The following is a 27,490-nucleotide window of genomic DNA, read 5'->3' on the forward strand; positions in this document are numbered from 1 at the left end:
ATTCTCTCTTCCATCTCTTGTATTCTGTTGCTGATGCTTGCATCTATGGTTCCTGATTTCTTTCCTACGGTTTCTATCTCCAGTGTTGTCTCCCTTTGGGTTTTCTTTATTGTTTCTACTTCCATTTTAGATCCTGGATGGTTTTGTTCAATTCCATCTCCTGTTTGGTAGCGTTTTCCTGTAACACTCTAAGGGATTTTTGTGTTTCCACTTTAAAGTCTTCTATCTGTTAATCTGTGATTTCCATTATTTCCTTCTTAATGTCCTCCATCATCATCATGAGAAGTGACTTTAGATCCATATCTTGCTTTTCTGGTGTGATGTTGTATCCAGGACTTGCTATGGTGGGAGAGTTTGGTTCTGATGATGCCAAGTATCCTTGGTTTCTGTTGCTTCTGTTCTTATGCTTGCCTCCTGCCATGTAATTATCTCTAGTGCTTGCTGCCCTCAAGATATCTGATTGGAACCTGTCCTTCCTATAATCCCAGTTGACTCAGAACTTCTCAGAGTCCAGATTTCTCTGTGATTCTTTGATTGTGGGCTCCTGTGAACCTGAGATTCTGGATGTGTCTGAGTTCTTGGCAGTCAAGATCCTCTGAGACACTCAAATTCTAGTGTGACCCAGCTCCTGTTATCCTGGGATCCTGTTGTCCTAAGATCCTGGGCGTATTACAGTGCCTGGAATTAGTGTCTCCTTTGAGGACTGTGGAGTTGTCTGGTCTGTTTAAAACCAAGGTAAACCAGAACTGATCAAAAGGAACCTGAGCCTCTGGTCAGGAAAGGCTCTGGTGTCCTTGTTCCTGCTGTCATAGGCCCGTCACTATTGGATTTGAGCAGATGTTGTGTTCCACTCACCAGTGATCCTAAGATCGCATGGGCAGTCCTCTAGGGACTGTGGGGGTGTCTGCTGACTACGTGTCCTACGGGATTTTTGTTAGATAGTCTATGGCTTTTGTGGCACAACTTTACTTCAAAGCCCCCCTCCACCCACACACCAACACACACCATATATGTATTTTTTCAAAAAGAACCATATGAAATAATGTTTTCCTTAGGGCTTTTCCAAACATCCTCAGTGCTATTTGTCTCTTCTTCCTCCTCTACTTCTGTCTTACCTTTCTTCCTCTCTCCCCATTTAAAGCTGGTTCCCAACTTCCCCCTTTCCTTGTTCCTATTAAAAGGGATAACACCTGTATCCCATTAAATCCATCTCTGGAATGCACTGTCCCCCTCCCCGCTTGGATGATCTCTTTCTACTTTCCTGACTTCTATGATGACTACAAGTTACTTATTCAAATCTAAAGATCTGGAGCTAGGATTCATACAGAAGAGAGGAAATGGGGCATTTGTCTTTCTAGGGCTGGGTTACATTTGTATAATATTTTTCAGTTCGCCCACTCATCTGAAAATTTCATGATTTCATTTTTCTTTACAGCTGCGCCTCCTAGGATTTGTGGGGACAATGAAGGGGGTGGTGAGCACTCACCTGACTGGCTGGGCTACGTGCCCGTGTGTGGATGGAGACAGCTTCTTGGCGTTTTTTTAATTAAGTACTTTTTCAATACTTTAAGAACAATTCCTATGCAGGACAGTCTCAGGCGATAAAGTTTTATTACTCATCTCCTACCATTTTTTTTTCTCTTTAGGTCAGGACTTTTACATACGGGTAAATATTTGACTAAGCTGTGCGTTATTATTTCCATCATTAGGAAAGCATGGGCTGTTCAGATATCTAGTTCCTCTTTCTGACTCGTCACCCCAGAGAGGGGAAAAGGATGTCATCACGTAGTCAGCAGAAGAGAAATTGTGAAAGAGACCTCACTGTAAAAAGGGCAGCCCACAACACCTCGGCCATCAGAGGAGACTGAGCTCCTCACAGGACGTGTCTGAAGAGTTGACCCGTGTGTCTGTCCACCAGGCATGGAACCCAAGCGGGTCAGGGAGGGATACCTTGTGAAGAAGGTAAGTAGGGAGGTCACTTACAAGGCTGGACTTAGAGAGGGGCTTACAGGGGATTAGCGTTTGCTCCATACTCTGTCCACCCCTTCCAGGGATGTTCCATGTCGCATCTATTGGGTTGGCATTGAAAGAGTGTTGCATCATACAGACAGTGTCCTGGAGTGGGGCTGCCTCCATGTGTTCCCCACACCCCCCTTTTTTTCCCCTTAAAATTGAATTAATGTAGTTCGGGCTTTAGCCCAGTTTACTCTCACAAGCCTGAGAATTTTAACATTCAGGGTGCGGATGATGAAAATCCAGATTTAGTTTTTTTATGATTTAAAATACGTTGCAACAGCTAAACATTGCCTTCTGGGGGGGCGGGGTGGAGGTGCGGGGAAAGTCTCAAATTGTTCTGTTAGAGAAGTTGCTTGGAGGACTGTTTAGTTCTTATTTAAATTGACAGGGCTGAAGAAGAATTCGGGGTAGCCAGGGTTTGTGTGAGCAACAAGCAGACAAAACAATATCACTAATTTCTTGGGCGTTCTCCCACTTATGCTTCTGTTTCAAGGGTGTGAAGGTGGTTCCAGGTGGTGATGGTGGGTGTTAACTGTAATCTTTTACCTACAACTTAATAAATTTGTATAACAGACCACCAAAGTGGTAGATGTATCAACTTAAAGAACAGAAGTGGAGGTCTGCGAATGCTAAAAAATAGCTTAGTGTTATGGAAAATTGAATTTTGATGTTGTTTCTAGTCTTTGTGCTGCTGGTGTTGTGTGTGTTGAGCTGTGAAAGCTCCTTGCCTGGTGAATTCACACATGGGGACTGCTGGCATCCTGTGGGTAATACTCTGTGCACAAATACACTTCATGGAGCCAAGTGAGTTCAGCCACTCAGAAATCTTGCTTCTGAATAAACTCATAAGAAGCTTTCTAACCAAATGAGCAGCCAGTGCGACTCTCATCTTTTTACAATTCAATGCAGTTAATTAAATAGCTAGTTAATCAATTTTTGAGAATGGGTCTTACTCTATAGCTCTTAATGTATTTCCAAGGCTAACCTTAAATTGGTTGCAAGCCTCCTGCCTTAGTCTCCGAGACTCTGCAATTTCAGGAATGAACAATCTGGTCCAGCTGCATCTTTATTTTAGATCATTCATCTGTTTCTTTTTAGCTTAAAATGTTCTATGTCTATGAACATAGGACACTAAATGGTACATATCACAGCCTGGTTTCATTTTTTATTTTGAATTAGAAAGAAACTTTTATTCATCTGTTTCATGCCCGGAGGTATGTATGACAGAGTCAGGAGAAATACCGTCTCTAGCCCCTGAGCACTGAGATCTCTGTTTAGCCCCCTAAGGTTTTCCTGAAGGAAAGCTAATCTCCACTAGTGTTCACAGTTTATCTCTGGTGGTGAGAGTGATGAGTTCGTGCTGGGGAACACATGGCTCTTCAGTGTATTCTCTTAGGATCATTGAATTTTGAAACTTCCTTTGTAAATGAAACAGCTAGGCATAGATTATTTGTAACTGGTGTCCATGTCCTCCCCCTCTGAGATCTGATAGGAAGTGCTGCTGAATGAGCTTTCTCCTGATCCGACTGAAAAGGTGTGTGTGTGTGTGTGTGTGTCTGTGTGTGTGTGTGTCTGTGTGTGTGTCTGTCTGTGTGTGTGTCTGTCTGTGTGTGTGTGTGTCTGTGTGTCTGTGTGTGTCTGTGTGTCTCTGTGTGTCTGTGTGTCTCTGTGTGTCTCTGTGTGTCTGTGTGTGTGTGTGTGTGTGTGTGTGTGTGTGTGTCTGTGTATTTGAGCAGGTACACACCTTCCATGGTGTGTGTGTAAAAGGTCAGGAGACAACTTTCAGGAGTCTATTCTCTACTCAGGCCTTTCTGCTTGCTGGCAGGGACCTTTAACAGCTAAGTCACCTCACAGGCCAGGCCTTGTTTTAATACAAAATGACAAGATTGCTGTTATAAATTTAATGTGTTTATATTTTATAGTCACTAGACTACAAAATTATAGATGATTCAATCTGCATGAAGTGAGGCCATTTCACTAGAAAGGGGAGCAGTAGATTCTAGACTGTGGAGCATCCGGATTTCATAGTTTTTAACTAGTCACAGGAATTCTCTCAGATTCTGACCTACAAGTGTCAGTCGAGGAAAGACTCTAGAAGAGAGCATAGTGCAACTTCATGTTGATATTTCCACAATGTATATTTTCCATCATTCTTGTGAAAATACTCATTAATATCACACTTAAATTTACATTTAATCTTATATGCATGGTGCTTTGCATTTCCTCGGGGCCACATAGAGGGTCTGCCTTGTAATATATGACAATTATCTCATTTGGCACTTTACTTCTGTTTGAATTTTCTTTCAGTGCCAGAACGTGAATCCAGGGCCTTGTATATGGTTAGGCAAAAGTGTTTTATCATTGAGCTGTACCCTCAAACCTCTTACCATTGAGCTGCCCCCCGATCCTCTCACTTGGTGCTTTTGTCAGTAACAGGTGTAACCCTGAAACTAGGACTTCCTAGTTAGGCATCAAAATTCTTAACTTCCTTATGTTTTATGTTTCTTTCAGTTATATAACATGCCAGTTAAACTCTGTCTGTCTGTCTGTCTGTCTGTGAACCTAGGTTGCAGAGGGTAGCCCATAAGTGAAGATAGCTATAAGCAAGCACACTCACCCCAACAGCCCGAGAATGGTGATGGTTCCGATCACTCCTGAGGAGAGAACCAACCCTGAGACCCTTTAGGATGCATGAGGGCGGCTGCTCGGATGCAAACAAGCCACGTGCTAGTAATGGAAGTGATTTCCTGCTCTGCTCTTTTCGTTTCCATGAAGCTCAAGTTTCTGGTGTAGGAATTATACATGCTCTTTTCCTATGTCTTATGAAATAATTATTTTGAGGTAGGATATTTTGGTTGGAAAAAAATATAGCATTTGAAAATGCTGATATAGGAATTTTGTCAAGTCTTCAGATTGATGGCCAATGATATATAAACTTTAACATGTCTCTTCCTTGTTTCCCCCTCTTTATTTCTTCCTTCAGTTTCTTTCTCTCTGAGTGACTCTCTCTCTCTCTCATCTCTCTCTCATCTCTCTCTCTCTCTCTCTCTCTCTCTCTCTCTCTCTCTCTCTCTGTGTGTGTGTGTGTGTGTGTCTCCCCTTCTCTCTGTCTCTCCCTCTGACTGTCTGCCTGTGTGTGTAGGAATGCACCACAATTTGTGTGTGCTGAGGTCAGTGGAAAACTCGTGGGGCTGGGTTCTGTCCTTCCACCATATGGTTCCTGGAGATTAGACTCAAGTCACCAGACTTGGCAGCAAGTGCATTTCCTACTGAGCCATCACATGAGCCCATGTTTCTCCTTTGGTTCTGTTAGAGATAACTGTCCACATTTCACAACTTATGTTTCCTCTTTTGCCCCCTGGCTAAGATCTTTAAATAGAGATTATGGTTAAGAAGGGGAGAAAAAAGTGACTGTCATTGTCTACCCTTTCATTCTAAATAGCACTCCTTGCCCTGAGTCTTGTCACTTGTGCTTATTTTAAGCATTTGCAGGCCCTGTCGGTATAGCTGGTTGCTAGACCAATGTGACCTCTCTCCAGTCCTAACACCTCACAGAAAGTAGGTGACTTGCTCATTATCAATCAGCTGAAAGCTTGGGGTCAAACCCAGGCTTGCCTAATAGCAAAACCCCCATCCTATGATGCCATGGTGCTCTGAAAGGCACAGGTGTATTGCAAATAACATTGGGTGTAGTAATTCAGCTTTTTTTTTTTTCTGATTGGGAATTCGTTTTTGAGAAATAAATATTTTGGTTGTTATGGAATACATATGATTAGATGTTCTTATAACCATAACTTTGAAACAAGAGAATATTCCTTCATGTTATGTCTCTCATTGCCAAAAACTAGTTTCCATGAAATCTCAGCAATTACTAGGTACTGAAGGACAGACTCAAACAGCAGCTTAAAACCTGAATGCCCTGTGAGGTTGATAGACAGTCCAGAAACCAGGGTCATGAGAAAGACAAAAACAGGAGGCTGGGAGGGTGTTCCACAAACTTAACAGCAGATGGTATATGTTGTTGAGTCCAGTACTGAGCTAATGTTGTGAAGAAAAAGGATTTGGTGGAAGTAGGAGGGATGTGAGAGAGGCTAACAGGGGAGAGGGTGTTGATCAAAGTACTTTATATATATATGATATTGTTAAAGTAAGTGAGGTAAGTGAGTGAGTGAGTGAGTGAGTGAGTGAGTGAGTGAGTAAATGAACCAGAAGCAGGCAAGTTTGGGATAAAGAGAGCAGAACAGACTGGAGATTTTATCCAAGAATTCATTTCTAGAGCTATGTTGTCTTCTGAACAGAAAGAAATAATCCCCACAAGTCTATGTTCCCTTCTTGTGGCAGTTAACATGTGCTCGCCGTGTTAGGGACTGTTCTAAGCAGTAAGTGCATTAATGTATTCATAGGACATTCCTAGGCAGATTGGACACAGCTATCCAATACTTTGCAGATGAGGAAACTGAAGTACACAGTGGCAGAAGGTTTGGCTTAAGGTCCCCAAGATAAAGCATAGCACAGTGATGTGGAGCCAGGAGTTGATGCGGTTGTGCACCAGCATACCACAGAGCTGTGTGTAACAGCTGAAACCATGTTTCATGTGGTCCTATGTGTTCATTGTGCAGTGACCTCTTTTTCCAAAGAATTCTTCTCTCTGATAAGAAAAAAGGTGGGACCAGGGAGGCTCTCAGGCCAGAATCATTCCCACTTTATTGCATACATAACTGGACTCTGACCTATCTATTGTGGCTGTTTCTGAAGCCCTACCACGAGCTAGCTAACAGTGTGCTAGTGTCTTTGAAGCATATCATATCCTTTAATGCTTGTAAGGAGAAGCAGGTACTGATGTTTAGAAAAAATGAACAATTTGTTTAAGGTCCCAGAACCCAAAGACAAAGTTGAAATGTAACCACAAATCTAAAAGTCAGTTGGTAAAGCACACTGCACTTCTATACAGCTTATTTGATATGTTTTTGCTAGGGAAAGTCCAATTTGACAGAATTTATTCATACAAAAAATGCACTACTGGATAGGTTCATTCTCTTGCCCCCAAAGAGCTTATGTGTATGTCATCCAAGTGTCTGAGAAGTTGTGCAGGCAGGGAACTAGATGATATGGTTTATAATGCAACAGAAGTGAAAGGCTGATTTAATATAATTTCTTAAAACAGAGTGCCCCATAGGTGTAGAGGTGAAGTATAATGATGCACCATTCTTACTTAATTATGGTTATAATAGAATTCTGGGAATTCAAGCTCTGTATAGGCATGTGAAATGAGAGTTTGAAGGAAAGGGGAAGTTAGAAGAGATCTTCGTTCCAGGAAGTGTCTGGGAGGGCCCTGCACACACAGTCCATTTACCTCGTCACTGAGCCTCCAGAGCTGGCTTCTGTCAGAGAAGCTGGACAAGCTGAACAAGAGCTTACACTCCCTTCTGTTATATCTGAACTGTCTGAGGATGGAGATTGCGCTGTGTTCGTTTCTATACTTACGACACACAAGTCAGGTCTAAATCATAAGAAACATTCTCTCATTTCTGGACTGAGCTTTTCACAAGGAAGAAAAGTGCCTAAAATAGACTTACAGAGACCAGAGAATCAAGGTTCCATATTGTAGTAACATTTAAGGTATTTGAAAAAGGGGAAGGAGCTCAGTGAAGCTGGTCATTACATGACCACATTATGCATGCTCCTAGCAGTTACAATTACTTTTGGAAGAGGAACAGGGTTGCCAGGGTGACCTGGTCATAGAAAAATAGATAGCAGGGCTACAGGACAGGCATGTAGAAAGTGGGTAGAAATCTAGGCATGTGACATATATAATCAAGTTTTCCATTTGTGCCTTGTATATTTTGACTAATATACAATTAACATTCAATACATGGCATTATCTTCTAAACAGGCCCAGGTAATTTGTAGCTATCAGGGTCCCTGCATAAAGGGTCCCTAACATACCAAAGAAGCATGGAATTTGCAGTTCATCATCTATTCTTGTGAAAAGCAGAGCAGAGACTGTGTTCAGTGCAGCAAGGCCCAAGTCTGTCTTCATGCCATGACATGAGGTTCTGTGTAGATAGGACAGTATGAACAATGCAGCATTGCTGACCACGCCCATCACTGACCATCGTTGCCTGGGATCCAGGACGTACTGGGAGATGGCCGGTTGTTTTCAGAACTCTGTGAAATCTCTTCCAGGCTCGCAAGTTTCTCCTTAAGCTGGTACAGGAGCATAGCATTCTCTTCCTCCTCAGCATATGATGCCCGCGGACATCCTATTTGCTGGAGGTCCACTGTCTAACAGCCAAGGGGAGGAGAAAATGTATAGAAAGTACTCTTTCCTGCCATATTAGTTACAATTCCTTTCTGGTTTTAGACTTCAGTTTTGGGGGTTTAGTCCTGGAATGATATGCCAGAGGTTGTAGCCTTTGATTTTTCTCCAAAGCTACTTTATTTAGGGTTCTTGAACACTTTCATCTCCCTTCTAGCCCACTAACCAGAGGTAGGGAGAAAGAAGGTTTATAGAAAAAGGGATTTATGGCGTTGTTTAGAAGTAGTCATTGGGGGTGATTCCGTTCTTCGTTGTCAGAATACCAGCAGTCCAGTCACGTAGCAAACACCAAACATGAATCAGTAGCAGTGGCTCCATCCAGCAGGAACCACAAGGCTCTGTCAAGTCAGCATGAGTCAACGGAAGTGGTAAGAATCAACCAGAGCACCATGAGAAGGTCTTTGGCTCATTTCTCTCTTCGAAGTGAAGACCAGTGAAGACCAGTGAAGACCAGTGAAGACCAGTGAAGGGTTTCACAGCCAGTGAAGCACAGGGAATCCCAACAAAGCTTCCTCTCACTGTTTATATATTCTTCTCAAGCATACTGCGTCCTCTCAAGCAAAACATCACCCACCCTTTCACCTGTCTGCTTCAGCAAAACATCCTCTGCTAAGACAGCCTCCAGAAAAATATCACATGACACAACTGAGTTTCCAAAGAAACCAGGAGTGTCCACGTGAAGAGTTGGGGTGAAATTTCCTGAAATATGCCTGTAACTGAAACAACTATGATAAATGGAACATAAGTAGGGCCAAGGTCAAGGCATTCGTGTCAGGGGACCACACATAATAACTATCTCTTTAACCTGTCGGCTGTACTTCCTTTCGAAGGGCTAGCGCAGTTTTCTTTAAAAGTTTTGTTGCTGGCTTTGCGATAGAGTCTCACTACGAAGTTCAGTCTGCCCTCAGAGTTCTTAGCCTGCTTCAGCTGGGGAATTACAGGCAAATTTCGCCATGTCCAGCATGACTTCATTTTCATTTTGAGAATTTTGTTCCTCCTGAGATACATTTAGAGAATGGCTGATAAATGTAGCTATAGGAAAGAATTGCTGACCAATCCTAAAATTACCCTTTTAAATTTACATCTTAAGTTTGCCTAGCAAAATGTGGCTTGGAAATACTCTCTTTACATTTAAAAGAAGATATGCTAACATCTTTGTCATCTTTCAAATGTATGACAGTGCTTATTTATCTCTTTGGTAGTACTTAATAAACACAGCTTGTTTCTTTTTTAAAAGTTATTTTAGTATTTTGTTACATTTTTTTTCTACTCAAATATATCTCTTTTAAATATTTAATGCAACCCATTGTAGTATGATTTTCCAATCCTGTTGTCCTTTCTCTGGTTAATCACTGTAAACAGTACACAATCTTTAAAGTTCTTTCCCCAATATTAGGATAACTTTGGCAACGCCTAGATCTGTTTTCAAAGCCGTGACCTGCTCATTTACTTTGCAGTGTTCAGAAAGATTTCTGTAAGAGCAGCTGGGGCTCTTAACCTCTGAAGCATCTCTCCAGCTCTAGACACCTTCTTGACTTTCCGTCTTCATTATTTCAGGAATTTACAGCACACTCACCTAGTATTCCATAGCCCAACACATGTGAACACTCCATGCACAACTACTTTTAAATGTATTTTTTAAAGTCTAGCAGAGCTGTGGCATCTTCATACGTTTTGTTATTACATCATTACACTTTGCTCTTACTCATTTCCTCCCCCATCACCTCCCCCACCCCTCTTCCATGCCCTCTCACACCCTCCAGCTGGTTCCCTTCCCTCAACTGGTTCCCTTCTGCTTGCCTTACCTTGTTTATTTCACAATTCTCTTGCACCCTCTTCCCCTTCTTAAACACACATACATAAACCGTCTCCAGAGAGAGAGAGAGAGAGAGAGAGAGAGAGAGAGAGAGAGAGAGAGAGAGAGAGAGAGAGAGAGAGAGAGAAACAATAAGAAAACACACACATATATAACTTTAAATCTAGACACCACATGATACTTTTGGGGTCTAGCATATTTCACTTAACACAATAGTTTCTAGTTGTATCTATTCTTGAAAGATGCCATAATTTCATTTTTCTTTATAGCTTCATAAAATTGCATATGTGTATTTATTCATTCAGCTGGTGATGAACATCTAGGCTGGTTCTTTGGTTTGGTTTTTGTATTGTAATCAATTTTACTATTCTAATAAATTTTAAAAGTACATATTAATTACATTAACCTTTAACTCAATGATAGTATATTATAACTATCATGAACTTTTAATTTGTTTTCACTTTTTATAAGTATTTCATAAAAATTCATTTTAAATATGACTATATGTCTCATCTTTATAATTTCTTTTTGTATCATGCAATACATTGAGATACATTATACCAGGTCCTATGAGGATGTTTGGATATCCAGTGGGAATTCTAAATACTGTTCATAACCTAAAATGATTGAAATATTATATGAGATTTCTTTTTAGCTGTGTACATAAGGTGTATATGGCTCACAAATGATTTTCATGTTTGTTTAGACTTAGTTTTCATCCTCAAAATATATCACATGTATTTCAAAATCTGAAAAAAAAATTAGAAAATCTGGTTTTAAAACCAAAAAAAACAACAACAAAAAATCTGGAGCAATGGTGGTCCCAGGCATTATTTTAAGAGTACTATCCTCTCTGTCTCTCTCTCTCTTTCTCTGTCTCTGTCTCTCTCTCTCTTTCTCTCTCTCATTTCTATTTACCTACCTACTTCTTACCTATTTATTCATCTTTCATCTATATTAAATTGCAAAATCTTGCTAAATTGTATTAAGAAATTAACCCAGATTCCAGAATTAAGTAGCTACTCAAGGACAAAAAATGAAGATGGCATCTGATGGGAAGGGAAAGAACATTAATGAGGAATTGAGAGACCAGGATTCTACTCGCAGTTTCACATTACCTGGACAAGGGTGCCAGGACAAGTCACTTCTGCCTAAGGCTTATTCCTTGGGTGAACAGAAACTTGAAGACAGAAAGGGAAAGGGATAGGGCACCAACAAGAGTAGGCTGTCTGAGTGACAAACCAGTGGCTTGAAGCAATTGTTAGCAGAGAAGCTACACCAAGTCCCTTCATCACATCACTATTGAGCTTGGGATAAAGTTAAATTTCTACAAGTGGCAATATAACCTTTTTTTTTTTTTTTTTTTTTTGTATAAAGTGCTTGCTTTCTCTTTGTTGTAACGACCTCAGATTACCTTTCACATGAACTGCCAGACATTCTTCTATGGACCCCAGGCATGTGTTTCAACTATTCCATCTCATTGTGTAGTGGTGGGTCTCACCCTTTATAAGCATTAGGTACTCTACTGAATGCGTAGCAGAATCTTACTGTGTTCTGAATAGCTCTTCCCCTGATAAATAATTATGTTGAATATTTTTTGTAGAATTTTTAGATATTTTCTTGAATGGCATACTCATTTAATGCTCTGGTCCATTTAAAAATGGAGTTTTACTTATTAATTTTCAGGATATAAGGTTGGTAAATTAAAATAATTGAACTTGTAAGCCAGGATAGACTTTAATTAAAATTATTTCATGCGTTGTCATAGTGTTCATTGCTAGTCTGGTCAGTTTTTCTTCCAGGGTGGAAAACGATAGCACATTTTAGCAGAAAAAAAATTATTTTAGATCTAGAATAAAGGAAGTGTTTGAGCAAGTAAAATGACCATTTCATCAGAGTTTATTCTCTTAGCATAAATATTTTTCCTTTTGACAACTGGACTCTGATAAGGGGTCCTGTGTGCTTCAGGATATCCTGGGAAATGGCTGATAATTCTATTTTTGGTAGTCACAAAGGGGTGTCACTGTCAGTCAAAGAATAGAGGCCAAGAACCAATTGCCTTACTTTCTAAACCCTCTGAGCATAGGGACCAGAAGGACTTCCTTGGTCTAGCACAAGTTTTTATTACGTTTTGGCAATTTCTTCTTAATATATTTTCATTATATCCACTCCCTACTGCTTCCTTAGTCCCTTCCTCATCCATCTCTATATCTTTGCCCTGTCTTCCCCCCCATTAACTCTACCCCTCCCCCACATTTATTCTACCCTTCCACCAGAGTGTGGTTCACCCACCAGGAGCCACATTTTTAAGCAAGTCTGGCTGTTCCCTCCTGAGAGGACAAGGATGTCTATAGCTCCCCAGTGATAAATGGAAGCTTGGGAACTCCTTCCACTCTATGCTAGAACACTCACTGGCTTGATCCCTATGGTCTTCTGCAGGCAACCAAAGCTGCTGTGAATTCATGAGTTTTGTGTCCCTGTAATGTCCAGAGGACACTGTTTTCCTCTGGTCCTCCCTGGCCTTAGGCTCTTATAATCTTTGCACTCTCATTTCTACAGGGGTGCTTGAGCCTGGGGTAGAGGGTGTGTGACATCAATGTTCCATTTGTGGCTAAACACCTATTGACACTTGTTCTTTGCACTTTAACCAGTTGTGTGTTTCTTATTAACCACTGTCCACTGCACAGAAAGTTCTCTGATCTACAGGAAGAGAGACACAAATCAAGAGGCAGTTTGATACTTTGTTCATTTAGTAGAATAAGGGTAACAGGTTCAACCTTGGAGCCCGTTAGCTCCTACCCTTGAGTTTTTGGTTCGATTACAGTGCCAGACATGTCTTTGCTCCTAAGAGTAAACCTTAAAGTCCAATCAGGCAGTAGTTGGTTAGTTCTCGCCTGTCATGTGTTTGAATTCTGGTCATCAGTCTTGGAAGAAGAGCCTTTCCCCTGAGCAATCTTACAAACTCTACTTTATAGAATATACAAACTCAACTTTCTGCCTATGTCTCAGGAAAAGAAAAAGAAAAAAGGCAACAATAAGTATTTTGTTGAAAATATTTTTCATGTTCTTTTTGAGAGAACTAATCTCCACAATGCAAGTGTTGTGACAGTGAATGTGCACAGATGTACATACACACACACACACACACACACACACACACACAGAGAGAGAGAGAGAGAGAGAGAGAGAGAGAGAGAGAGAGAGAGAGAGAGAGAGAGAAGTTTGCTGATAGTTTCTCCTCATAGCAGTTGGGTAAGAAGAATGTGGTTTTAGTGAAGTGTGGTGGGAGGCAAAGGCTCGGTAACAAGTAGACAATGAGAAGGACCACTCATATTTCTCAGTAATTTGGCATTTTTCAAATAGTCTTCTCTGTCATCATTTTAATGAACATGAGCTGTGTACTCAATGACACGAAGGAGTAAAAGGACTTATAATGTCAATCTCTGGCAAGGAAAGACAACCCCATGATGGCAACTCAACTGTAGGTGCTGCTTAGGTTTTGTCAACTTGACACAAACCTAGACATATGTGGGAAGTGGGAATTTCAGCTGAGGATCAGCCTCTATCAGATTGGCCAGTGGGCAACTGGTGAAGAAGAACTCAGTCTGGAAAGGTAGGAGGATGTAAAAGAGGCAGCATGACATGCCAGGGAAAGCAAGCCAATAACCAGCCTTCCTTCGTGGTCTCTGCCTCCAGGCCCTGACTTTTCTCCATGGTAGGTTATAAACTATATACTGAGACAAACCCTTTAACCACCATGCCACTTTGGGTCAGTGTTTTGTTTTTGTTCTTCACAGTAGCAGAAAGCTAATCTGGACTGAGTATATAAGGAAGCTTACAGTCAAGTGTTAGGATGCAAAGAACCGTCAGTGAAGAAAGAGGGAGGAGATCTTCAGATCAAGGCCACAAAGGGCAGTTGCCACTAAGCTGAACCTTAATGACAGAGAAGGGGAGGAGAGAGCTGAGAGAGGCAGAGTTTGGAAGGGGAAGTCAAAGAGTGACTGGCTTGAAGCCAATGAAAACAGGTAGGGGATATGGTGTCCCAAGAAGTCATCACATTGGGAAGATTCATGTTGTGTTCACAGAGATTGTCACAAAACACTTTTAAAGTCAACTCCAGGAAGGTGTGAATCTTTTTTTGTAAAGTGGAAAGTACAGGTCACAAATTGTCCTGTCCACACTAGCTTCTCATCTCTTCCTTGTTGTTACAGGGAAGCGTGTTTAATACCTGGAAACCCATGTGGGTTGTACTGTTAGAAGATGGAATTGAGTTTTATAAAAAGAAAAGTGACAACAGCCCCAAGGGGATGATCCCGCTGAAAGGAAGCACTCTCACTAGCCCGTGTCAAGACTTCGGCAAGCGGATGGTGAGTTGATACTACGAGCCACCAAGAGCCTTGTGTCACCTGTTGACCTTGGGTGCTCTTTCCAAATTCTGCCCCTCTTAGTTCTCCCCTCCCCTCTCCATTCTTAAGGCTCAGTTTATGGGCCCAGCTCCGTTACCTGCTGACCTTGGAGTCCATCGGATGTTAGCAGTGCTTTCTGAATAAGCATCCCCTTATCAACATCTGTTTGTTTCCCGGGCATTGGGCTCTCTCTTTGCCAGAAGAGGTTTGTACCAACTGCCGTTTCATGAAAGGCCTTAGACCTTGAAAGGGGTCATTTCTAATGGAATATCTTTTGATTTTTTTTTTTTTTCAGTTCGTGTTAAAAATCACTACAACCAAACAGCAGGATCACTTCTTCCAGGCAGCCTTCCTGGAGGAGAGAGACGCTTGGGTTCGGGATATCAAGAAAGCCATTAAATGCATTGAAGGAGGCCAGAAGTTTGCAAGAAAATCCACAAGACGGTCCATTCGCCTGCCAGAGACAATTGACTTGGGGTAATTTTCTGAGTTTGCCTCTTTCCACCCTTTGCCATTAGTGATAGAGAGGTGGCGGGGGACAACAGGCCATCCCAGGCCCAACAGAGACTGCGAAATGGGTTCATTGCAGTGCTCTCTACATCCGCTCTAGTCACAAGTGCTTCTTTCCCCAGGATTGCCATTCCTCTTGGTATATTTGCCTTCTGTGTTAAGCATGGCCTCAAACAAGAGACTCATTAGAAAGACTCTCACGCTGGCTGCTTGATGCATCCGACAAGAATTCAGTTCATGTGGGCTGGAGTTGAAAGTGGTCTCTGAGAGGGGACGAGACATAGACTTTCTGTGCGACTAATATAAGAGTCGGCATGCCACAGGAATGGAATCATGTTAAGCTTCATGAGGCTTATCACTTCTCTCACTTGGGTTAAGGTCCCAAGAGAAGAAATCTGGTCTGGCCATAGTCACTGGTTTCAGACATCACATGATTGGCTGGCACTGTCGGAATTAAGTGGGACAAGATGCTCAAACTATTTGGGGGCACAGAAACTTAGAATTATTCTGACAAGGCTACTTTTAGTTTATTATTCCGGGGGGGGGGGCAGGGAAGTAAGAGGCCACTATTTTAATTTACCACTTTCAGGAAAAACAAGATAAGCTTGAAAAAAATCTCTTTCTTTAAGGCAACTGTAGGGTAACCAATGACTTGCTGAAAAGCTTTTGAGGAATTGGGAGACTTATTTTTCCATTGCTTTAACAAATATTTAAAAGAATCAATTTAGGAAACGGAGATATTTATGGTGGGTCAAAGTGTATCCTTTGACCTATTGCTTTTAGTCCCACAGTGGTGGTTGGGACCAGCACATAATGGCACATATGACTAATATAGCATATCTGTCCACTTTGCAGTTGAGATAGGAAAGAAAAAAATTTGGATTCCCATATCTTCCTCAGGGACATGTTCACAAATAACTCAAAAAGCTCTCACTATGTGTGTGCGTGTACATGTGTGTGCGCCTATATGTGGGTCCATGTACATATGTGCACAGGGGCATATGAAGGCTAGAGGCTGATTTCAGAAACCTTCTCAAGTGCTGTCCTCCTGACGGTTGAGCCAAAGTGTCTCTGGAGCCCACTGACTCACTCAGTTAGATTACCTGGCCAGTCTACCACTGGTGACCCTTCTGTCTCCGCACCACAGTGCTGACATTACAGGGTACTGTGTCCTGCTTCTTCTGTGGGTGTTGGGGACTCCATGCAAAGCACTTTATGGAAAGAGCCAACCTGGCCCCATTTCTTGAATCTTCAACCACCTCTGAACAGCTGGGGCACAAGCCTTTCAGGCATGGGTGTTTGCAGGACATGACAGATCCAAACTACTTCAGGGCCTTTAAAGATCTTTGTTCCTGCATACATGGCCCTGGGAACTCCCAATCTTTAGCAAATAATAGGACAACTCTTCGTCTCAGGCATCAGGATGAAATCAACAAGGAGATTAAGGAATCTAAGGGATATTAAGCACATCTGCTAACGAATCAAAGGGATATTAAGCACATCTGCTAAATGCTTTGCAGGCCGTGTGATTATCTAAGTTGAAACACTGCCCTTTTAACTACTGCTGGTCGGACAGAGAGAGAACTCTCAGGGCTATGCTATGGAGTGGTGAAACTTAGCTTGTGAACGCCCATCGAAGGTAGTTCACCATTCCAAAATGCTCCTCCTTCACCTCTGTTTTATCTCTGTGCAGGGCTTTGTATCTGTCTATGAAAGACCCTGAAAAAGGAATAAAGGAACTGAATCTGGAGAAGGACAAGAAGGTTTTTAATCACTGCCTCACAGGTAAAATGATGTGCACTCTCAAAGCAGGCAGCTGAGGAGGGAACATGGCATTATCCACGGCAGTGGACAAGAGAAAAGGATTCTGCCTGTGCTGAAAGAGTAATAATGGGAGAAAAAGCCTTTGTTTTTGTTCAAGACTTCAGAATCACAGCTATATCGACTAAGCATCTTTTCTCCGATATTTGGTATTATGTTGAAAAAGTGTTGGAAGAGGGCACAGCTCGATGTACTGCAACCCATGCTGTGATAAAAAATTCAGCTATATAGTATAAAAATCTAAATAGTAATGCTAGGGAGTCAGACACTGTGCACGGTAAGGTATCAGGTGTTTATGCTGTGTAGCATAGCTGTGAAAACACATTCACTAAGAACACACTGCCTGGTTTCAAACCCCGGATCTTCAGGTTACTCACCACAAAACCCCAGGCAATAGTCAGTCACTCTGTGCTTTCCAGCTATCCCGTGGGAAAAGCAGAGTGCACCTACTTCCCAGGCTTGTGGTTTTATAGTGGAACAGTACCTGACCCATACAAAGCATTCGGAGGGCTAAGCTTTCAAGTACTTAGTATGATTGAAGAGGCTGTATATCTAAGTAACAGCACCACGATTTTGGAAAAGATGAGGAACTAAGAATTGCTCAAAGTAGAGGGCATTTGTGGGGGAGATTTCTGATGATTAGTTATGGTGGAAATGTGCAGGGTATAATCTGGAAACATGAACCTACCACCTGGAAAACCTGGTGGCTCATTATAGAAAGTAAAATGTATAAAAGATGTATAGTTTGGGAGTTTGTCAGACACTCAGCATAGTAAACATGCTTGCAAAGATGCCACAGGGGTACAGCTTGGAGGAATTATAATAGTTTATGCATCTGAGAAGATGTTAGGTCCACAGAATATCCATGAAAATGGCTTAGGTCAGAGTCAGGAAGGTGAAGAGGAAATGAAGTGATTTGCACCATGGGTCACGGGACTTCAGGAAATGCAAGCAGTGGCCCTTTAGCATCAAGTAAGGACTAAGCTATGGCGTCAGATTACTAAGGGACACAAGCAAGCAAGGCAGAACCCTAAGGCTGTAGGACTGGAGACACTATGAGAGAACCCTAGGCCAAAGGAATAAGAAGGGGTTCCTGTGTAGACTTGGCTGGCAGATCCAAGATTTTCTGTTGAATATACCCCCGAGTCTCAGACTATTCACAAAGGTTCAAGTCCTTCCTGTGAATGGTCATTATAGGTTCCAGAACTCTCCATGTGTGGAGTCTTCACATGAGTCAGATGGTCTCAGATGAAAGGCAGAGATAGGATGCACTCAGTGCTCACATGCAATGGAGTATCTTGACTATCTCATGACAGAGAACTTGGCCTGAGCTTGTCTTTCAGACTCCAGCACACTCAGTCAAACAAGCACCACTCAAATGTGAGACATACAAAGTGAAGGCCCAGGACAGACTCGACTGAGGCCCAAGGTTATTCCAGCTCCCCAAGTCTTAAGCTTTTTAGTTTTCAAATGGATCCAGTAATTGCTACCTCTTTTTGCGAGGTTGTGAGGATTTAGTGGAGAAATGGTTGTCTTCACAAAGAAAGAAATGGGGGTAAAACTTGCCAGGTATGAAACTCATGGAGGGCTCACTCTCTGAAAAGGGGTCATGGCTTTCAGTGGTCCCATACCCAATGCTCCAGTTTCAGTGACCCAGGACTAGTAGGCTGCTATATTGGGCACCACTGTGTGAAGTTGTAAGGAACACACTTTATGAATGCAAAGCTTCATTTTTAGCTTGCAAATAATTCCACAGATAAATTTTCTTCATTTCATTGCCTGTGCAGTTTTCTCTTGAGAAAAAAACTAAGTAACATGACTACTCGGTGTCCCCTGCCTGACCCTTTAAAAGGCATGATGATAAACGCAAGTCATGTAATCCAATTTTAACTTAGGACACACATCCCATTGTGTTATTTGATAATTAATAACTTGAAGTATGTCTTCATTGACCGATTTCTTCATGCAGCATCAGACTCTCCTCACTGACCCACATCCTCCTCCTCCTCCTCTTGACATCTTGTGCCTTCTCACCAGCCCCATCTCTGCTCTCATGTCTGTGATGTGCTTCTGCACTTGTCCACATGCCTGCTACTTGCCTATGCTGGACCTTCTCATATTTTAGGTCTCAGCCCAGTTACTAATCAGTTTCTGATTTGACCTAATCATTCACTGTACCAAAATGAATGGCTTAGAGCAACATTAACTTTAATGCTTACATTTTACTACTCAATCTACACACTACTATTTTGTATCTAGTAATCTAGTATCTTATACAAGCTCAATGTGTGAAGTAGTAAAAATAATTCATGTATTTCTTTTTAAAGTAATATATATATATATATATATATGCATATATACATAAATAGTTGTGTGTGCATGTATACACGTGTGTCAAGGTATGTGTTCATACACATGCTTTAACTTTTGCATGATTCCTTTTGTTTTCAAATATCTGTCTCACTGATTTTCTTTTTCCTTCTTGGAATCCAGATGACCTTTTGTGTGCACTGGAGTCAGTATGCGGTTGGTAGTCAGCAGCTTGTGGCTTGGGAAAGAGCTTTAGCTTTCCCTCTGATGTTCTCCTCCAGGTAGTGGTGTCATTGACTGGCTGGTTTCTAACAAGCTAGTTCGGAATCGCCAGGAAGGCCTCATGATCTCCGCTTCTCTGCTCAGTGAAGGATACCTGCAGCCTGCTGGAGATCTGTCCAAGAATGCAGCAGACGGCATAGCAGAAAACCCTTTCCTGGACAACCCCGATGCTTTCTACTACTTTGTAAGTGTGAAAGGCTCCCCACTTGTGCTCCCTGACATAGGATTGGGGTAGAATTTTCTAAGAATAACTAGTTTATAGCCACATACAAACACATTCAAACAGAATGTCTAGTTGTAAAGAAACTAGATGGGTGGAAAGGCTGGATGGAGACGTTAATAACAAGCTGATGAGATGGCTCAGGAGGAAAGGTGTTTGCTACCAATCCTGATAACTTGAGTTCAGGCCCCAGAACTTGTATGGTAGAAGTGGAGAGCCAACCCTTGCATATCGGCTCTTCACAATAACTCGGTCTTTCTCTTGCTGTGAACTCCCTAAATGTTGTAAACTTTGTATACTCTGTGAACTTTGTAAGCCTTCAAGGCGGGAAAGTGGCCAGGCCTTCCCCCGAGGAGCTCCAGTGGCCAGGTTCCACCTCCACACTTCCCTAACAGCCATAAGCTATTTTCTAAGAGCTGTGATGGCCGTGCCCAGACCAGAGGCAGAAGAGTGACCCAGTCTCGCCCAACAAGAAAAAAAAAATCGCACCAACCCCTGAGTTTTTACCCCAAGGATCAGGTCACATAACCCCTCCAACGCAGGACTCCCTGAAAAGCCACCCTCCAGCTTTGGCAAGGGACCCTATATAAACCTTGTGTTCTATCCAGTTTTCTGCTGCTTCTTACCCTGGCAGACATAGCCACCCTCCTGGGGTTTTCCCCAATACATCTCTTGTGTAAGGTTTGTTGTGCCCTGTGGTATTTCTTGGCTCTCAACTGCCCAGACACCTTTTGAAGCAGAGCTGTAACAGTTTGGCTGGAGCAGAGCTTTTGCTGGAAACTCTTGGCTTTCCAGAGAGGAGTGGTAACACTTCCACTGGGAAATCCTCCCCAGACAGAGCAAAGTGGTTACAGTTGCAGCCGGGGAAACTCCTCCTGGCTGGAGAAGAGCATCTGTAGGGAAAGGCCTTTCCCTTAGCCTCCATCCCCACTCAGTGGCATGCACGTTCTCATATGTATCCAATCTCCCTTCACACACACACACACACACACACACACACACACACACACACACACAAAATACTTAAAAAACATGAAGTCACAAGGCCCATAAAGCATCTCTTATACCAGTACTTTCTAGACGTCACAGTTGCTCCCTCAAATGCTGCCTTCTCCAAGTGAACAGTTTAAAGAAAATGATTGTCTACCTGAATAGTTTTCTGTCGCTGACCTTTGAAATCTTACTGTTTTACTCTAAGTCAGTGGTTCTCAACCTTCCTAATGCTGTGACACTTTAATACAGTTCCCCTTGATATGGGGATTCCCGACCACAAAACTATTTTTGTTAGTACTCCATACTCTAATTTTGCTACTGTTATTAATCTAACACAAATAGTCGTGTTTTCCAGTGGTCTTAGGTGACCTCTGTAAAAGGGTTTTTTTTTTTTTTTTTTTTGGACCCCAAAGGGGTCAGGACCTGTAGGTTGGGAACCAATGTTCTAAGCAATCATTTAATTTATTTTAATTTTAATTTATTTTAATTAAAATTAAACTGTGTGCCAGTGCTTGGCACATGTTGTCCTAGACAATGGGAACACAGCAGTGGAAAGACAACAGCATCCATCTTGCTAGGATGTTCTTTTCCGAGAGCTGTCCATGAACTCACGGGTGTGATGAGTTATCTGTGTTCCAACATACAATAAAATATTCACTGTGCTTTTATATACATTTCCACCCATCACCTTGTATGTTTCTTATGCTATGTTTACTGAGATTGCTAAACTCATATTATGTAACATGAGCCTAACTAGGGATCACATGACAATTTCAGCAACTGTGGACTTCTAGGGGTTTTTTGACAGCTTTGTTTCTATTTTGGATCAATAAGTAGAAGTTAGGAAATCTCCATTGAGAACCATCCAGCTTGTACAAATGAAGTGACATTCCAGACAGCGGTTCATTTCACTTTGGGGGAAGTTCCACTACCAGTACTTTTTCATGCTTCAGACCTTTGGTCTAGCTTTTTATAGCCTTTTAAATGAAGGGTGCTAAATTAACTCCCCAGCAGCAGCTCCCTCCTCCGCTGTGTGGTTTGTCACTCTCTTAGAGCTCAGAAAATCCACCGAGTATCCTATCCTCAGGGGTTGATATGCATGCCCTTGGTTCTCTCAGGGTGAGAGATGGGTGGAGCTCGGTGACAAATCATGGTGGAGAGTGTTGCATCAGAGTGCTGTCTGATTTCAAAGACATGGCCATGATGTCCCACGAGAAAGAAGATGTTGATTAACCAGATGTAGGATATTACCTGGAGAATCACGGAAAATGGAAGGCTACTGGTCAGATCACACTTGAATAGAGTTACATAAGGAGCAGCATCCAGGGTCAAGGGGATGGCAGAGGCTTAGACAGCAAGCCCAGAGTAACCCTGAAGCTTCAGATCAGGGTATATGCAACAGCAGAGCGGCAGGCACAGTGGCTGGCAGGAGGGGTGTGGACATCAGAATAACAATGTTCTTGAGAATACTAAGAACCTGCTGTGTGGTTTCCCAACAGCCAGACAGTGGATTCTTCTGTGAGGAGAACTCCAGCGATGATGATGTCATTCTGAGAGAAGAATTCAGAGGGGTTATCATCAAGCAGGGATGTTTGCTGAAGCAGGTGAGTGACTGCCACTATTTTGCCTTGCCCTTCCTCCTTTTTCAAACCTTCTAATTTTTTGTTTCCTAAATCACTCATATGAGCAGAAGATGGCGATGCATGTTCATAATCTCAGCAAAGTATTTTATGAAAGTATTGCCATTTCTTTTTCAATAGGGAGAAATAAGTTGGCCAAGAGATGGCATTAAAAAGAAAGTTATTTCATGGTAAAGTACTTCAAAGTGACTAGAAAATAGAAACAGACCATACTCGTTGGTTACCTTTAAGAGCAAAAAGGTGTCATTCCAGACTGTGAACATAAAGCTATGGCATCAGGCCAACTTTAAAGGATCAGTAGGCTGAGGTCAGGTCCTGTTCGAGGACATGGGCACAGGCACAGTACAAGTATGTGTGCAGGTGTGTGGGGGTATTATGTGCGGTATCAGTTACAATGTAACTTCTCAAAGAGTTCAGAAGGAGGAAGTGTTAATTCCTAGGGGGCATAGTTTGGGTGGTTTCGGTTTTGACTGACAAGCTTGGATCTTGGGTTACATAAGTTTTTCTTTGTTGCATGTGCTTTTGCTATAACCTCTGAATTTAATCACATTAATTCAAAGTTATGGATATGATGATAGGGGATTTTCCCTAAAAGTTCACTTTATTGCATATGAACTCAACATTTGCTCAAGCTGTGTTTGTCCTGTCTCTAGTTCCCACATGCATTTCAGGACATATTTGAGCATAAGGCAACCACAAAAGGGGAATTACCGAGGGGCTGCTGAAGGAGGAGAGTTCTAATCTATTGCTTGGACGAGGATGTGTGTGCAGCTCCAGGGAGATGAGAACCCAGGTTGCCAAGTGCATTCATTGTAAAGAAAGAGGTGTGTTTGTAGCCCAAGCCAAACAGAGTCCTGAGTTACTGAGTTTTCCTTCTAACCCCGGTTCATAGCAGAACCACTTGGGAGCAAACTTAAAAGTGTTCTTTACGTTCTTCAAAAGATCAACTCTCCTTCCATTGCTTCCACTGGAGTTCACCAGGGTTAACCTGTAGAGAGGTTCACACTTACATTAAAAAAGATACCCGAGTTGCGCACTCCACAGATGGGAAGAACTTCGACTAATTGGAGAACTGTGTTCCCCTTCCTGTTTCTCACTTTTATTTCAAGAGAAATACTCATGCTTGGGATGGAATCAGTACAAGGAAGATAATAATACTAGATAAAAGGAACTAGCACAGGGATGAATGAACAGTTGTGGCTTGTATTTAGTCTAATCCTTTCTGTAAAATTTTCTATTATAACACATCTCTCATTTAATTCTTTGAACTCCGTATTTATGTCTAGTATTTTTTTTTTTTTTTTTGGTTTTTTCGAGACAGGGTTTCTCTGTGTAGCTCTGGCTGTCCTGGAACTCACTCTGTAGACCAGGCTGGCCTCGAACTCAGAAATCCGCCTGCCTCTGCCTCCCAGGTGCTGGGATTAAAGGCATGCGCCACCACGCCCGGCTATGTCTAGTATTTTTGTGTGTGTGTGTTTTGTCATAGTCTTTTTCCTTATGGATCATTGACTCCTCAAAGAACAGGGCCATGTCTTGAGCTGAGTTATATGACCAGCACTGTTCCACTTGTCACATACAGTAGTGTGCCATTTCACATAATTCTATAGCCAGAAGACAGCAGAGGAATATTTTAACTTACCCAAATGATTCAATAACATCTGCCTTATTAACTGGTCTTGGTGTTGGCTCCCTGAGAAAGACGTGGTTCAGGTCCCAGTAATTCACTGTGGCCTTCTTTTATTCTGTATCTCAGCAGGCTTCTTATGTATGCACGGTGTATAGAGTGATGCTACCAATTAACCCTTCCTTTCCCTGTGTTGTTTCTTGGTACAGGGGCACCGGAGGAAAAACTGGAAAGTGAGAAAGTTCATTCTGAGAGAAGACCCGGCCTACCTGCACTACTATGACCCTGCTGGGGTGAGCTTTTGTGTAGATAAGTTGATCCAAATAGAAGCTTTGCAGTGTGAATGAGCTGGGGCCATGCCCTGCGGTGTGACTACTTCTGTTTCCATTCTCAGGTTTCTTCTTAGTCTGCTACTTTTTTCTACCATTTCACTGGGCATTGTCTGAGTTCTTGTGCTTCCAGGAGTTGAAGACAATATCAACATATTATATATATATATATTTGGTTAACTTATTGTAAGTTATTTTGTCCCATTTGATATATATATATATCTCACTTTAATTTCTCTTGGCAGTCAAATAATGGGTTTCATTGTGACACTTACACACACACACACACACACACACACACACACACACACCTTCTTCATTGTCATTTCTCTGCCCCAATCCTCTCCTGTGTCCCCTCTTCTCCACTCCCATTCGATTCTTCCTACCCTGAACAGCCTCCCTGCTTTCCTGTCTCATACAGTCTTCACACCCTTTCCCCTCCTTCCTTGCATACCTTTCCTCCTCATTTGTAGTTCCCAGTCTACTTTCTCATGTCTTCCCAGGAGAAAACGTGAGCGGTAGTCACCTTTCTGAGTCTGGCGTATCTTGCTTTAACAAAACTGGTCTATAGTTCCATCCATTTTCCTACAAGTGCCAATGGTTTGTGAGTTTTATAGCTGTATTTTGTAGGGTTAGTTGGGCCGCTCTGGGAGGCAGGAAGTTTGACTGCGCTTACCCCACACTGTTTGCAGGCAGGTGTGGGGAAGCTGTGGGGACACCACTCCAGGAGTGGGGAAGCACAGTCAGGTCCTGGGGACAGCCAGAGCTGGCCCTGGGGTCCCTGGGCCTGCAGGGAGGCTGGGGCTGTCTGGTTGTCAGGCGGCGCTGGGACACCCAGCGGCTGCTGAGAAGGGAGTGGGGCCCACGGGCTAGAGCTAGCCCAGGGCAGGGTTGGGGGAAGCGGGGAGCTCCGGCTGGTCCCTGACTTGTTGGTGGCTGGCTGGCTTAGGTTTGGCTTGGCTTGGTTGAGGCAGTGTCTGGGAGCTCAGGAAGGCCTTCTACAGGAGATTAGAAGGCTGCTCTTTATGTGAAAGCCTTCTCCATTGCTCCCTAGGATGGATCCCAATGAAAAGAGGCAGTCCATGGCTTTAAGGCATTTATTGTCATAGTAGAAAATGGATGAGTTAAACCGCACCCCACTTCTCAAGATGGGCCTGAGGTTAAATACCTTTTGCAGGGAGGAGTGTCTGGGAAGGAGAGTTTATTGGCTAAGCCTCTAGACCTTTAGGTACCTCATTAAAACGGAGATCTGTCTTGAGTCTATATGACCACAGATTGTGTCCTCTACCTATGAAGGGGCTTGGAGCGTTGCCCTTACATGACTGAAGGTCACAAATCTATGGAAGGCTGTGGCCTCATGCCAGGAGCCTTGTTCCCTGGGAGTGGGGAGAAATGACTTCCATCCCTTTAGGGTCTCAGGGGTTTCTAGCCTTAGCTCAACCAGGAACCAGGCTGCTTTTCACAGTCCTACGGTATATGTTACACATTTTCATTACCTATCCATCCAATCCAACTTCTAGGTTGAACTATAGTATATTTCCTCCTTCTAGTCATTTAAAGACCCTTCACATTTGATTTTCTTAGTGGCTGTCACAGTCTACATTCCCAGTGGCAGTGTGTAGGGGTTCATTTTTCTCTATATCCTTGAATTTACTATTCTATTTTTATGACAGCCATTCTGACTGGGGTGAAAGAGAACCTCAATGTGATTTTGATTTGTACTTCGAATACGTATTGACTGCTTGTGGGTCTTCTTTTGAGAACTGTCTGTCCATTTCATTAGCCCCATTTTATTTTGATGATATGTTTTCCTTGGTATTTTATTTAGGAGTTCATCATATATTCCAGATATTAACCAATATCATGTTTGGTGTAGAACTGGCCAAGGTTTTCCCCTGTTCTGCAGGCATCTCTTCACTCTGCTGGCTTTACTCCACTGATGTGGAGAAGGGTTTCAATTTCTTGCATACCACTTGTCAGTTCTTATTATTTCCTGTGCTGCTGGAGTTTTTTCCCGGAAGCCCGTTCCTAAACATCAACTTGAAAGGGAGAGTATACATTCTGAAAAGGATTTTCTTCCATCTTTCCCTGCTCTTACCAGACAGACTGACCCTGTACTAGGTCTCCATCAATGGGACCAGGCAGGCCCACACTGCATACTTTGGAGACACAGCAGCCCCTCTCTTCTCTAGGGTGAAGATCCCCTGGGAGCAGTCCACTTGAGAGGCTGTGTGGTGACTTCGGTAGAGAGCAGTCACGATGGTAAGAAGGAACTTCGTGATAGCTCGTATATTTATGACACGCACAAATTAACTCTCTGAAAATTTTGGAGGGAGTTAAGTGCCATCCCTTCCCAATAGCTGACCCATCTTTCAGAATTTGGGAAAAGGGGTGTTTTTGTGCATGCCTTGAGTATGTCACTGAACAATGATAGGAAAATTCATTACCTCCAAACTGGCTTCCATAGAGAGCTTGATCATGACTCCTGATGGTGTGGCTTTCCTTAAAGATCACGTACTTATCCATATAAGGAAATGTTTTGCAACAAACAGAACATCAATGCAGTGATGCAGAATGCTCAGTGGGAAGAATACTGGGCACGGTTGGCTCATTCTGTGCTACTTAATCTGCCACAAAACCCACTGTGAGCCATGCCACCCTGCTGGATCTCACAATTACACAGAAAACTATGTAACAATGACCAAATTTCCACAGGAACAACTACACAACAATTTGTTTTGTGTGATGCATGTGTGTCTGTCTTCATCTCTTGATAAATTTATCTTGAATCAGTTTAAGACATACCATGAAAGCATATCATTTAAAGGGGGGCAAACCATGGAATCACTCTGGCTTGACTTTTGGGGTTTATTTGCCTTTTCGTCTTTTATTAAGAGCTCAGACTTAGGTCTCAGTTTAGATTATACTTATAAGACTGATGTTAGATCTGGTTTGGGTTTATTATATATGCATGCTTGTATATATAAATATATGTACCTTTTAATATAATGTGTATTGAGGTTAGCTCTAGGTTTATATTATGAGCAAGACAAAGGAACTCCTTAAACACCATCAGAATTTACTCAGTAGATACTATTGGTGTGCAACGGCAAGAAATTTAACACACTGACTAATGATGAAAGAAAATGTTTCTCTTGAGTATTATACATGTTTCTTAATAATCATTCTACACAGTTATCTTTA

At 42.3% G+C, this 27,490-nt stretch overlaps 1 protein-coding gene across 3 annotated transcripts in view; it reads left to right on the forward strand.

Annotated features, from left to right (window-relative positions):
- Positions 1-27,490, forward strand: part of Plek (pleckstrin) — a 77,422-nt gene that overhangs the window by 40,158 nt on the left and 9,774 nt on the right. For 2 of the 3 annotated variants that reach the window (XM_021211035.2, XM_029545350.1), the window contains exons 1-8: positions 1,748-1,962; positions 14,363-14,518; positions 14,853-15,034; positions 16,761-16,852; positions 19,480-19,664; positions 22,193-22,297; positions 24,167-24,250; positions 26,479-26,548. In XM_021211035.2, coding sequence (XP_021066694.1) covers positions 1,921-1,962; positions 14,363-14,518; positions 14,853-15,034; positions 16,761-16,852; positions 19,480-19,664; positions 22,193-22,297; positions 24,167-24,250; positions 26,479-26,548 — 916 coding nt within the window. In that variant the 5' untranslated portion in view covers positions 1,748-1,920. Of the gene's footprint in view, positions 1-1,747; positions 1,963-14,362; positions 14,519-14,852; positions 15,035-16,760; positions 16,853-19,479; positions 19,665-22,192; positions 22,298-24,166; positions 24,251-26,478; positions 26,549-27,490 lie in introns of those variants that run through there. The other variant, XM_029545351.1, reaches the window with a different exon arrangement.

Source organism: Mus pahari, chromosome 13 (genome assembly GCF_900095145.1).
Source record: "Mus pahari chromosome 13, PAHARI_EIJ_v1.1, whole genome shotgun sequence".
Lineage (NCBI taxonomy): Eukaryota > Metazoa > Chordata > Mammalia > Rodentia > Muridae > Mus > Mus pahari.